A 14,567-nucleotide genomic window follows, 5' to 3' on the forward strand; every position below is an offset into this window, starting at 1 on the left:
ATTTAAGAAATTTTCTATTTAATGTGAATTACAAATAAATTTGATGAGAGGGAATGAAGCCATTAAACTATGGCTCTCAGCTCCTGAAACTTGAAGAGCTGGGTTTCAGTCAGTTCTCCTTTATCTTTATAAGGATAAATAGGAAGGACACTAATATTTGCGTTGCAAATGTCCTGTAGTAGATAGATATTTCAGGATTGATCAGAGACTGCCCCAGTCACTCTATTCTTCTTTTATGGAAAGCAATGTAATATTGTTAAATTAAGTCACAATTTTAATAACTACCACAAGTAGTGGTACCCTTTTTATCTCTCTTTAAAAAATGGATTTTTAAAAACCAATTTTCTGCGTGTAGTAAGGTACCATGCTGAAAAGTAGTTTTATATGTTTTTGGGATGAGAGTGAGTTTTATGAATAAGCATGACCTCCAGTGGCACCATGTACAAAAATAAACACAGCAGTAAAAAAATAAATTTAGAAAGTTCATGTGTTCTTCAAATTCTTGGGATACAAATTCATTGTTGGTAGAATTGTGAACTGATCCAGTCATTTTGGAGAGCAGTCTGGAATTATGCCCAAATAGTTAATAAACTGTTTATGCCCTTTGACCCATCAACACCCCTACTAGGGCTATTTCCAAAAATGATTAGGGAAAAAGGAAGAGAACCTGTGTATCCTAAAATATTGATAGCAGCTTTCTTTGTGGTGGCAAAGAACTGGAAATCATGGGGATGCCAGTCATCTGAGGAATGGCTGAACCAGTTGTGGTGTATGATTGAATACTATTGTACTATAAGAAATATTGAGCAGGATGTTCTCAGGAAAACAGAAAGGCTTACATGAATTGATCAGTGGAACAGAGCAGACATATAATACATAGTAGCAAATCATTGAAGTAAACTTGTGTTTGAGAAATGTAAAGATTTAAGCTTTGGGGATAAAAGTTCATTATTTGAAAAAATTATTGGGAAAGCTGGAGAGCAATCTGACACAAATTGGGTAGAGACCAATATTTTATACTATTTAACCAAGATAAGATCAAAATGGATGCATGACCTAGATATAAAGGGAGATATTATAACTAAATTAGATGAATATAGAGCATTATGTATTAGACTTTTGGAACAGAGGACAATTTATGAATAAAGAAGAAATAGAGGGTATTTTGATGTGTAAAATGGATAGTATAAATGACATTAAATTAAAAATGTTTTGTACAAATAAAACCAATGTGGCCAAGATCAGAAGGAAAACAAAAAATTGATAGAACATTTTTATAGGCAGTTTCTCAGATAAATGTTTCATATCTAATATACAAAGAACTTTGTCCAATTTATAAAAATATGAGTCATTCAGATACAAAGGAGTCATGAAGGAAAATGTTATCCACAGCAAGATAAAGAACTGATGTACTCTGAATGTAGATTGAAGCATACTTTTTTCACTCTATTCTTTTTCATGTTTTTATCTTTTGATCTATTTCTTCTTTCACAACTCTGACTATTCTAGAAATATTTTACATGTATAATCTATATCTAATTGCCTACCAATTTTGGAAGTTGGCATGGGAGGAAGAAAAATTTGGAACTCAAAATATTGTAAAAATGAATGCTAAAAATTGTCAATGTAATTGGGGAAAAAAACTACTATTAAAAAAGAATATGAGTCATTTCCCAATTGAGAAATGGTCACAGGATATGGATAGTTTTTCAGTGAAGAAATCAGAATTATATATAGTTATAGTTTTATGTTGTCCTGTCTACATGGAAAATTCTTTTTTTGCCTTTTTGTACTTAAGTTTAAAATTAATAAAAATTTTAAAAAGAAAAAATTGCAATATACACAAAAAATAAAAGGTTGGGGGTGATGGAAAGCATTATTAGTATTTTCTAATTATGGAGGAAATTGAAGGGTACTGCATCAAATACGCATTTACACAATTTGACCTTTTTGAGAATTTTTACCTTTTCATCAGAAACTACAGTGGATGAAGAATAATGTCAAGAGATTTTGATATTATGAAAAGGAGGAAAGATGGATCTTACATTGAATGCCCATTCACTATATGTGTTTAATATCTCACCCTGGAAAATACTTTAAGAAATATCTCAGGGGCAGCTAGGTGGCCTAATGGATAGAGCACTGGCCCTGGAGTCAGGAGGACCTGAGTTCAAATCCAACCTCAAACACTTAACACTTACTAGCTGTGTGACCTTGTGCAAGTCACTTAACCCCAATTGCCTCACCAAAAAAAAGACAGAAAGAAAGAAAGAAAGAGGGAAAGAAAGAAATATCTCACACTGAGTGAGAAGATAATAATAATTACATTTATCTTCCAGGGTTCTTAGCATAAAATGTCATATTTGATAAGTTCTTTGTAAGCCTTAAAGTGCTTACTTTAATGGTAATTTAAATGGTAATTATTATCATTTGATGAAAGATGATGGATGATGATGAAGATATATAGTCTCAAACACTTTATGAGATCATCTGAGTGTGACAATCTTACTAAAAAGAATTATGCAAGCATTAGGTTTTCTGAGGTAACAATCAAAAGAGTGAGCCAGGCAATCATGACAACTTAGTAGATAAACAGATCCATGTCCTGAACAACTGTGGTCAATTACAAACATCTTCAGGGAAACTGAGAGGCATGTTTTAAGGAGAAGGAGGTCATATAGATCTGAAATCATAGTATCTAAAGAGGCCTGAAAGAAACCTTCCATCTTTATGACAACATAGGGGCAGCTAGGTGGCGCAGTGGATAAAGCACTGGCCCTGGATTCAGGAGGACCTGAGTTCAAATCCGGCAGACACTTCACAGTTACTAGCTGTGTGACCCTGGGCAAGTCACTTAACCCTCATTGCCTCACCAAAAAACAAAGACAAAAACAAAACAAGACAATATAACTATATTCCTTTTATAGTATTTTGTTTTCCCTCCAATTACATGTTAAAACCATTTTAAAACTTTTTTTGGGTGGGTGGGGGACTGAGAGACAAGATAATTAAGGTGATGAAGAAAGAGTTTGGGTGAGTCCTTTACAATAGGACAGAAGGGAGGCCTTAATGGAGAGGCAGTCACTTGAGGGAAAAAAGAGGCATAGGACGCCCAGTAATTTCAAAAGGTGAAAGAGAATGTTTACCAAAAGAGGTAAAGGAATTTCCTAGGGGTAAGTTTTATGGGCTTGCTTACATTATATTTAGGACAGCTCTCACATTGTAGATAAATGTCATATGCAGCTCATCTCAATTTTACCACCAATATTTGCAGCCTAAACTAAGCAGGATTCCAGTGACTTAAAGAGTGAATGTATTCCATCATAGGTCAATGGACAGTTGGGGAGGATTGGACATCCATTTGACCCATACCAGAGCCCAGAGTTTTACCATTTTTTACACCCTTCTACTCTTAACCTGTCTTGGATGGGATTGGACATGGTCCTTTGCACTACAGCAAGCTTTGCTGGGGTCAATATTAACTTGGGTCCAGGCCCAGCTAATGTTAAAGGAAGACAGACTAATAGGAAGTGGGGTTTTCCAAGCAGCCTGCTTGGCATGCAGGTCAGCAAGGGCATTAACCCAGTCATGGGGAGAATCTTCATGGGAGTGTCCTGGCATTTTAACAATCACTGCTGCTAGCAACAAAAGGGAATCAAGCAATCTCTAGATATATAGGAGTGCCAGAGGACATCAGGAACCCTTTATGTTTCCATTAAGATCCCAAAATACCCAACACATACCTGCTATCCGTGTAAAAATATTCACTAGTTTTCCTTTTGCTAATTCACAAGCTTGAGTCAGGGCTTCAAATTCAGCCTGTTGTGCTCAAGAACCAAAGGAAGGGGTCAATGACCTCTTCTGTGTTTGTGATAGCATACCCAGCATCATTTGAGACAGGAACCATCAATGTACCAGGAATAATCTGGGTTTTCTATCTCCGTTTTAGATAGTACAGAGATCGCTAATCCTTCAAGACAGAAACAATTGGCTAATATCAGATGTCCTAAAAACTTGAAGCCTGAGAACAAGATACTTTTATGGCACGGGCTGAGAAAAAATGGAGTAAGCTTTTGAAAATTGGAGATCCAGGGAGCAAAGGAATAACTCATCCACATACTGGAGAGGGTGGAGCCCATAGGAAACTTAACATCAGCTAGGTCTGCTTTTAAATTTGTGAAAAGTAGGAGGGATTCTCAGAAGCAGAACAGTCCAAGTGTACTGCAGGCCTTCCCAGGTAAAGGTAAAGTAAAAAAGTAAAAACTGGCAATTCACACCAAAGGACCCACTGAAAAATGCACTAGAGAAATCAAAGGTGAAAAGAGTAGAATCATGGGGAATTATATCCAGGAGAGTATAGGCATTAGGGACCACAGATGTTCTAGGAATCACAGGAACATTCACTGCTCAGGTCTTGGACAAGCAGTCACATGAGCTCACAAACAGAAAGGATCAGAACCTAGTCCAGGGAACTAAAAGACCAGAGGATAGGTAGTCCCTAATACGAAGCCTAATGCTCCTAATTGCCTCTGGAAAGGGGATATAGTGAGATTCAAGGAAAAGGTTTAGAGGGATCCAACTGAATCTGGATTGGAGAGGCACTAAGAACCTTTCCAACTTCAGAAGAGTTAAAAGCTCAGGGGGAGGCTAGGAGGATGGGACTTCTTCCAGGGGTGGGGATGAGCAGATTAAGACAGGAGTTGTCAGGGTATGAGGGAAGGGAAGGTAGAGAGCTTTTCAGAAAGAGGGAGAGACGGATGTCATTATGGGGAGAGAATTAAATAGAGTTCTATATATCCGGTGAAAGTCACGGCCTAGAAGGTGGGGAGGCGTATCTTTTTACATTTTCGTTAGAAATTAATTGTAACAGTAATCATATCTTTCAGCAAAAAATAGACAATACCTTATTAAGGTTGGCTCTGATAATTCACACATTTTGCCTAAAAATACCATTAATAGTTAGGACAACATTTAAAAGGTAGATGAATGCCATGGAAGTTTGTTATCCTGGCAATGAAATAGAATATTAATAGAAAGAAAAAGGTTAAAATAGCATAAATATTTTAACAAAAATACCAGATAATAAAACAAATTCCAGTTGAATATCCTATTTTGAAATAAAACTTAAGATCAATTGAAAGTTATTAAACATACAAGGCCATCATAATATTTGAATTGCTAGGGTTATGAAAACTTGAAATACCTGTGAAGCTTGAAGAAAGAAAACAGTAAAAGTTTATCAAAGTTAAAACAAAGTTGTTTTTAACTACCATATCATTATTAATATGTGTAATTATTTCAATAGTGTAATGGGGGAAATGGGGTACGGGTTGGGGTAGGGTTTGGGGTTCTTAGGAATTCCTCTTTAAAGAATTACACCCTCTTGCACACAAAAGTAGTTAGAATAAGGTGGTAGTTTATTTAGGAGCAAGGGAAGGGAAGGGTGGGGGGAGGAAGACCACATTACAGATTGATAAACTAAAGTAACTTGCTTTAAGATTGTATGATATGATTATGGATTTGAGTCAGATTAAACTCTGAGGATGGAGTCTGGAAGGTACCCAGCCCTGCCCCGGTATAGTTAGTTTAGAAGTTTATTGCTTGTCAAATTCTCACTGTCTCCTTTAAGTTTTATTGCCAATTAACAGTATTTTTACTTCTGCTCAGTCTCCCCACTTGTCAGCTACATATTAGTTTTGTCTGCAATCCATCATGTGTCAGAACCCCAGTCAGTGGGTCGGGGAGTTAGCCCACCAATTCAATACTCGGGACTCAAGAAGAAAGGACAGGGCTCGGCACAGGATGCAGCAATTAAGTTGAGACCAGATGTTAAGTGACATTGTCTCTTTCTCAGAGCAGAATCCCCTTGGCCCTGGGGTCCCAACAATGGATTATTCTTTTCTTCCCATCATAGCCGAAGATAAATTTTAACCCTGTCATCCTTCTAGAATTAACATGACTACAGAACAATGCTGAAGCACCTGAGTGACTCTTCCTGTTATTCAGGTTGAATATCTTTAGAGACAGGGGCCGGGAGAGGGGAGTCAGTGGGAACTGTGAGATCTGAAACATCTGACTGTCACTCCCCTGTTTCCTCTTGCTTTGGTTTGACCTTGTTCCCCCTCCCCTTTTCCCCCTTGGAACACGTATGCATGTCTCCATACATTGATCACGAGCTGAACACGCACCCTGGGTGAGACAGGATTGGATGTTAGATTGTGAGCTCGACCTAGTGTGCGTGGGGACTTCCCCTCTGACCAACATTCCTATAAAAGGTTAAGGCATGTATTAGCTGGCGCGGCTCAGGCATTGAGCTTGCCCATTCCTATGGGAATGTAATAAATCTGTCTCTGCTTGACTTGGTGGTCTCCTCAAGTTATTTGGGTAAACTGAGGCAGTTTGCTCCATACAAGATCATGCAATTAACAAATTTCCAGATTCAACTTTTTAAACACTTTGTCTTAATGCAAATCTCAAAATAAACTGAGACTATAAAACCCACACATCTTATTAGAAGACATATTTCACTTAAGATGAATACATTCAAATTACAACTGGAACTATTCCCAAATGGTAAAATTCTCAATTTATCTGAAGCCCATCTACTATCATTTCAATATCAGACCATTATTATCAATAGTCATTTTTACCTGGTGATAAACACTGGTGACTGAGAAGCCAGATATTTCCCCAAATTTAAATAGAATCTGATTAACCTTGATTTTGGGGTTCATAAAACCTGGATTTAAACTAATATTGGAGATCAATTCTTAACCAAAGTTTGAACAAATTTCTTAAAAACAGGTAAAAATAAAATCAAGCTATAATCACTCTAACTGCCTCTCTGTGCAAATCACCTTTCTAACAATTCTACTTTGAGTGGCAAAGAGGATGGCCAAAGGAGTGCAAGAACTCAGCTTGAATAGCAAGGGACACATATACACATATAGAACCTTTTAACACAAAGAGCATTCTACCAGGACAGACACAAAAACAATAAACAATAATGGTAGATTCTTTTTGTTTTGTTTTGTTTTTTGGCGGGGAAATGAGGGTTAAGTGACTTGTCCAGGGTCACACAGCTAGTAAGTGTCAAGTGTCTGAGGCCGGATTTGAACTCAGGCCCTCCTGACTCTAGGGCTGGTGCTTTATCCACTGGGCCACCTAGCTGCCCCCAATAATGGAAGATTCTTAAGATAATTTAGCATGCACAAATTAAGTTCTCTCTCCTCAAAGACCTATTAATTTGAGCCAGATTAATTGGTCTTTTTCCTTAAAAAATTTAGACCTTTTTCTGAGGGACAAAATGTCCTGTCAAAAATTCTATTTTCCTCCCCCCCCCCCTCTTTTTTTTAAGGGAGGAGGGTTCAGATTCAGATTCTCACTTAATTGATTCAAAATGCCATTGAAAAAGGAGAAAGAAAAAAGCAAAGTCCCACTCAAGGCCTTTAGCTTTTGGACTGGCAGAATCAAGACTAAACTCAAAAAGGAGTGACCCCACTGTGGCTATCAGTGTTGTGGGTCAGACTTGAATTCTGCTAGCACTTGCAATCATGTGGTACATGATTTGAAAACAAAACCCGGCAGCCATCCTTTCCAGGACCTGTCGGAGTGGTCACACATGATCAGAACAGACCCATTACAAAGTCATCCATGGACATAACCAGAACCCTGACCAACGAGCTTTTTAGGAAATCAAGTGAAAAGGACTTGAGTTCTGAATTTGAGAGACCCTTACCTAGGCCAGGCCTCCGAATTTGAGTCCAGACTGGAACACAAAAGATTCCTGCTAGTGCCAAACCTCCGGAGGTCAAAAAATGGTGGCTGGCTGGACATGGAGTCTTCAATCCCAGAAAGAGCTCCAATATGTTAACCTGAAAATTAAGGAAACAATCAATATTGGAGAAAATAAGGTCTTTAATCGGGGCAGAGGAACTGTAGCTCGTGGTATCACAAAGCTCAGAAGCTAGGAATACCCAAAGATGGGAACAGAGGACAGGGTTTTTATGGGGTAACAGAACAAAAAGGGAACCAAAAGATTGCTCCAGAGTGACACATAGCTACTTAATGTAAATGAACCTTTAACGAAAGAAATAATAGAACCACTCCTAAGTTAAGTATAGGCATTACTGACTCTGAATAGAAACTACTTAATGCAGATAGACTCTTTTACATAACAAAGTCCAGGGAGTAAGGTGGGGAACATTGGGAGGGGATAATGTAAGACTTTACCAGTTTTCTGAAATCATCCTGCTTGTCATTTCTTATAGCACAATAATATTTCATTACAATCTTAGCTTGTTCATCCATTTCCCCAATTGTTGTGCTTCCCCTCAATTTCCAATTCATAGCCACCACAAAAGATACTTTTTGATTCAGCAATACCACATGCAAAGAGAGTAAAACAAGGGAAAAGGACCTATTTGTACAATTTAACTATATTCTACATAATGTATGGAATTGTTATTTTTTTCAAAAGCTTATTAAACTGTGACAGAAAAATGAAAATGTAAGTCCTGTGCCAGGGAAGGGGAAAATTATACAGCATTGAAACAGTTCAGATTCTATGCATTATAGAAAATTTCTCAATCCCAATGGCCAATAAGAAAGAAATTAATTTTTTTGTAAAGGTCTTAATGGACCTCATAACCCCCTACCCTTTTTTTCTTCACCTTCATGCCCTAGCCACCATGGAATAAGAGCATTGACCAACCTCATTTCTTGCTTAATAGAAAAGAAAGAAAAAGCAGAGAAAAGATTATCTCTTGAGGACATAGGGACAGCAGATTTTGGAGCTTTGAATAAGGACAGTGATGCCTCCATTTGAAAACTCAGTCAAAAATGTTCTAGACCTGACAATGGAAAAGACAAATTCATGCCCTTAGAGGGGAGAACCGTGTCACTGTCCCACCATACACAATGAATATCTATTACAAACAGAATATGATGCCTAGAGATTCAATGGGAGCTTTCTGTTTTTGGCGGGGAGGGGCAATGGGGGTTAAGTGACTTGCTTAGGGTCACACAGCTAGTAAGTGTTAAGTGTCTGAGGCAGGATTTGAACTCAGCTACTCCTGAATCCAGGGCCAGTGCTTTATCCATTGCACCACCTAGCTGCCCCTGGGAGCTTTCTTAATGTTTGGGACAAACTGCCTCAGTTTATCCAAATAACTCGAGGAGACCACCAAGTCAAGCAGAGACAGATTTATTACATCCTCATGAGGACGGGCAAAACCCAATTACACATTGAAGTCTTGCAAAGATATGCCCAATCCTCTAGGTTTTTATAGTAATCTTGAAAAGGACTGTCCCCATGTACACCTAGGGTGGATGAGCTCACAATCTAACATCCAATCCTGTCTCATCCCAAGGTGCGTACCCAGCTCGTGATCCATGTATAGAGACGTGTCCAAGAACAAAGGGGAGAAGGGGAAGGGGTACAAGTCTGAGGAATGTCAAAGAAAGAGGGAGGCAGAAATCACTCCCTTATCTGCCATGACGGGGACTGGGATTCTGACATGTGAGAGGGGAGTTTTTTATTACAGGCCATAAACTAAAGTGTAGCTGGCATGTGGGAACTAAGCAGAAGTAAAGTAAATAGTGCTAATTGGTAGAACTGTGACAAGTAATAAAACTTACTGGGGGACTGGATATCTCCCAGACCCCATCCCCAAAGTTTACAGAACTTACCCAAGTCCATTATCTCATCAATAAAACTTAAAGGAGACAGTGAGAATTTGACAAGCAATTAACTTTTAAGCAAAGTAAGAGGCTAGCTATTCTGGGGCGGGTCTAGGTATCTTTCAGACTCCATCCTCAGAATTTAATCTGACTCAAATCCATAATTGTTCCACACACTTAACATCTGTACATTTCATGCCTCAATTCCTCTACCTGGAAGAGGAGACGACATGATTGCCAGAAAGGGGGATCCCAATTCTAAAAACAAGTAAGGGACCCAGAAAGAAACTCAGGAGCCAAGGGACAGGAACCAAGATCCTGAGAAAAAAAGTAATCCACAAGCAGATTCCATTCAAAATGAGGAATGAGAAAAGGTTAGGGTGCTTTCTTAATCAGAAATAGGAAGAGATTGACTCAGAAAGTATCCATAACAAAGAAAAGCCTAATAAGCATTCTGTTGGTACTGACAAGAATTGGAGTGATGGGGAAGGGCAGACACTGTCTTTCACATCATTAAAGTTGTATGTTCTTAATGTCATAAAATGTTCTCCAAGGCTTTAGAACCAGTTCTGAAGGAAACGTCTTTTTCCAGTTCAGGGAGAGAGAGGAGTTGCTTTTCCTTCTATTTGTCATGGGAGGATTATGGGCCCCGGTCACCCCAACAATTCTCTGGGGGGGTTCAAGGAACTTTTTCCTTGAAACCTCAGGGGTTTTCCCTTGAAATCAAGTAGGCCTGTCCTTGAACACAATCAAGGACACACACACTCACCTAACAGAGATAAGCGGCACAGATGGAACTGAGCATGCTCCAGGACCATCACCCTACATTCCAGTCATTCTAAGCATCTGGATGAGGTAATCCAGGAGAAGACCACCTGGAACCGCCCATCAGCAGACTGCTTAGACCCATCAGGACAAAGTTGACACCCACCACCAGATCTCTCATGAGGGATTCTTCCAACTCCAGCGCAACTCGGGAAGACCACCAGCCCCTCACACAATAAGAGACTCTTACCCACCCCCATCTAAACCCTATAAAATGGCACCCCACAAGTTAGCTAGGGGGGAAAGCGTTTTGTTCTGACAAAACCTTCCTCCTGGCCGGTTTCTCTTGTACCCCAATAAACCTGTTCTCTTATTCCTAATTAGGTCTTGTGCAAGAGTGTAATTCTTTACAGAGGAATCCTAAGGACCCACGTGCTTTCTCCTATCGGTTTTCCCCCATATCATATTGAAGAGAGGAGAACATGCAAAATTCCTTCTTCTTTGGTAAAACCAGCACAAAACCTGTACTTCTAGGAGAGGTGCTTTAGCCTTGTGTAATTCTCCTTTACCCTGAAAACTGACCTTGTAGAGCCTCCACATTGTAATTTCACCTGAATTGAATTTTTAAAAAAATATATTTTATTTTCAATTCACGGAACAAAGCAAACATTTCCATAACATAGTATAATAAGAAAGATGATTGCACATGAAACTGTAAATCTACCATACACAACTTGCTATTCCACCCTTACATAATACAACATTGTCATGTAAATTTCTCTCCCTCCCCCAAGAGATGGCTGGCTACCATTAGACACAAGTAGGTATATATGTAAAATTATTCTGTACATAGTTGTACTTATCCATTATTTCTTTGGATGCAGACAGCTTTCTTAATATGTACTTTATTTTTAAGTTGTATATTTATAAAGTCAAAATGATTTAGTTGCTCAAGGTGATTCTTAGAACAATATAGTTGTTATTATTGCTATTTTTATTAATGCTCTCTTGATTTTGCTCACTTTGCTCTTGTCATTTCACGCATGTCTTTCCATGCTTTTCTGATTTGGATTTTCGTTCTGAACATTTTCCAAGGTAGAATTTTGGAGATGGAGAGACTCTCTGAACTTCTGCTTTGGTGTGACATATCTTTTGTCTTTAAAAGCAATCTCTTTTTGTTTGCAGTTGTTCAATGTGATATTCAATTTGTGGAGTTTGGTGAAGATATGAGACAGCCTGGGGTGTCTCTTGCATGTCTCCTGATCCTTAGTGACTGGTGACTGAGATGCACTGGGTCTTCCAGGCTCCACTGAACGGGCTGGTGTGGATCTTAGTTATTAAGAATGATGGCAGGAGGCAGTTAGGTGGTGCAGTGGATAGAGCACTGGCCCTGCAGTCAGGAGTACCTGAGTTCAAATATGGCCTCAGACACTTAACACTTACTAGCCGTGTGATCCTGGGCAAATCACTTATAACCCCAATTGCCTTACTAAAAAAAAAAAAAGAAAGAATGATGGCAGTGAGAAGTGATGCTTATGCGTTCTCTGTGAAAGGCTGATTCATAATCTCCTGGGGAAAAGGCAACAAGACACTGTATATTCAAATGAATTCCCTTAAAGCTGAGGATAAAGACACTTATTACTGTGGAACAGACTCAGTGAATGAAAGGAGTATGGCACCATACAGAAACTCCTACTGCAAGAGGCTTTGAGAATACTAGTTTAGGGAGGGAACTCAAGAATATTTGATGCTGAGGTATTTACTTTCAGGGTCTGTGGTTTTCTGTTTTTAAACATCATACCAGGTTGTTCTAAAATCTGCCTGCTCATCATTTTTTCCCCTTTTTGGGGGTGGAGTCATAAATGAGGGTTAAGTGACTTGAACAGGGTCACACAGCTAGGAAGTGTCAAGTGTCTGAGGCCAGATTTTTAACTCATTTCCTCCTGAATCCAGGCAGCCCCCCCCCACCCCGTTCATCACTTCTTACAGCACAATAGTATTCCATGACATTCATAAACCACAGCTTGTTCAGCCATTCCCCAACTGATGGGCATTCCCTCAATTTCCAATTCTTTGCCACCACAAAGAGAGCTGCTATAAATATTTTTGTATATGTGGGTCCTTTTCCCTTTTTAATGGCCTCTTTGGGATACAGACCTAGTAGAGGTATTACTGGGACAAAGGGTATGCATAACCCCATAGTCCTTTGGGCATAGTTCCAAATTGCTCTCCAGAATGGTTGGATCAGTTCACAACTCTACCAACAATGAATTAGTGTTCCAATTTCTCCACAGCTTATCCTACGTTATTTTCCTTTTTTGTCATATTAGTTAATGTGATAGGTATGAGGTGGTACCTCAGAGTTGTTTTAATTTTCATTTCTCTATCAATAGTGATTTAGAACATTTTTTCATATGGCAATAGATAGTTTTGATTTCTTCATGTGAAAACTGCCTGTTCATGTCCTTTGACCATTTCTCAATTGGGGAATGACTTGGATTCTTATAAATTTGATTTCATTCCCAATATATTTTAGAAATGAGGACTTTATCAGGAATACTGTCTGTAAAAATTGTTTCCCAGTTTTCTGCTTGCCTTCTAATTTTGGCTGCATTACTTCTGGTTGTACAAAACCTTTTAAATTTAATGTAGTAAAAATCATCCATTATGCATTTCATAATATTTTCTATTCACAATATTCTCCTAGAACCAATTCTAGGGGATCCACCTCTCTGCAGCTCAGGGAGGGGAATCAGCACAGAGGGAGGGAGTTGCTCTTCTTCACACTAAACAGAGAAAGATATGCAAATTGGACTCCTCCCTATAGGGATGAAAACTAGCACAAAACCTGTGCCTGTAGCTCTGGGAGAGGAGCTTTTCCTTTCTCTCCTAAGGACTGGCACTCAAGAGCCTGAACAATGGGTTTTGAACTGATTGGAATTATCATTCTGTCTATTTTACAAGGTAGTTTTGGATGTTTGTGCATTTCTTTTTGTCAAAGAAACACTCTTTGAAGTGAGCTCCTTGTATGATTATTGTCTTTAATGACTGTTCATTTGCAGGTATCCGTTGTGATGTTCAGCTGGTGGAGTCTGGGGGTGATGTGAGAAAGCCTGGAGGATCTCTTCGACTTTCCTGCCAAGCTTCTGGATTCACCTTCAGCAGCTACTGGGTCCGCCAGGCTCCAGGGAAGGGACTGGAATGGGTTGCAAGAATTAATACAGGTGGAAGTAGTATATACTATGCAGACTCTGTGAAAGGTCGATTCACCATCTCCAGAGATGATGGCAACAGCATGTTAAATCTACAGATGACTTCCCTTAAAACTGAGGATACAGCTGTGTATTACTATACAAGTAACACAGTGAGGAAAAGGAATGTGAGACTAGACAGAAACTTACCCTGCCAGGAGGCAAGAAGCCAATGAGGCCAGAGGGGAGTTGAGCTCATGATACACAGTACAAGATGAATAGCTCCAGCAACAGGTGTAGAGTGAATATAAGCTATTTTTCTTTATAGCCTTTAGTATTTTTTCTTCTGTCCCAGGAGAAAGCAACTTTGCCAGCAACTAACTGTCGTTCTCAATGCCTCACTCTCACTCCAACCTCCACCCCTCATTCAATCAGTAGTTATGTCTGGTTAATTTTACTTTCATTATTCTTGTATACTCTCCCTTCTCTCCTCAGGTTCTGCAACCACCCTGAGGTGGGTGGTTAGAAGCTCACACCTGGACTCTCATGGTAGCCCTATTGGTTGTTCTCCCAGCCTCAGTACTCTCTTCACTGCAGTCCATACTAAACTTGTGTAATGATTGGAATGACGCCACCTGCTGGAGACTCTGCCATGAAAGGAAGGTCTTTGAGGGCAAGACCAGGAGTCTTTTCTTTGGCGTCAGGAAGTGACGTTGGCTGGTGGGAGGAGGAAGGGGGAGCTGGGTGCTCTGTCTCTTTCTCTTTTCTGAGACTCTGGTGGAGAGTGGAGCTAGAAATGCGCTCTCCCTTTAATAGATAGGAATCTAGGTCTTTCTCTCTCTCTTTACCAAATTCTTATTCTCCTTAATAAATGCTTAAAAGTCTAACTCTTGCTAAACCTTATAATTTATTGGTGACCACTCATTAGAT

General features: G+C 39.2%; 1 gene segment (V, D, J or C); it reads left to right on the forward strand.

Annotated features, from left to right (window-relative positions):
- Positions 1–13,364: 13,364 nt before the first annotated feature.
- On the forward strand, positions 13,365–14,254 carry LOC122738681. The segment is given in 3 exon segments: positions 13,365–13,410; positions 13,509–13,802; positions 14,133–14,254. Coding segments are annotated over 3 exon segments (462 nt in total).
- Positions 14,255–14,567: the final 313 nt, after the last annotated feature.

This window comes from Dromiciops gliroides, chromosome 2, assembly GCF_019393635.1.
Source record: "Dromiciops gliroides isolate mDroGli1 chromosome 2, mDroGli1.pri, whole genome shotgun sequence".
NCBI lineage: Eukaryota > Metazoa > Chordata > Mammalia > Microbiotheria > Microbiotheriidae > Dromiciops > Dromiciops gliroides.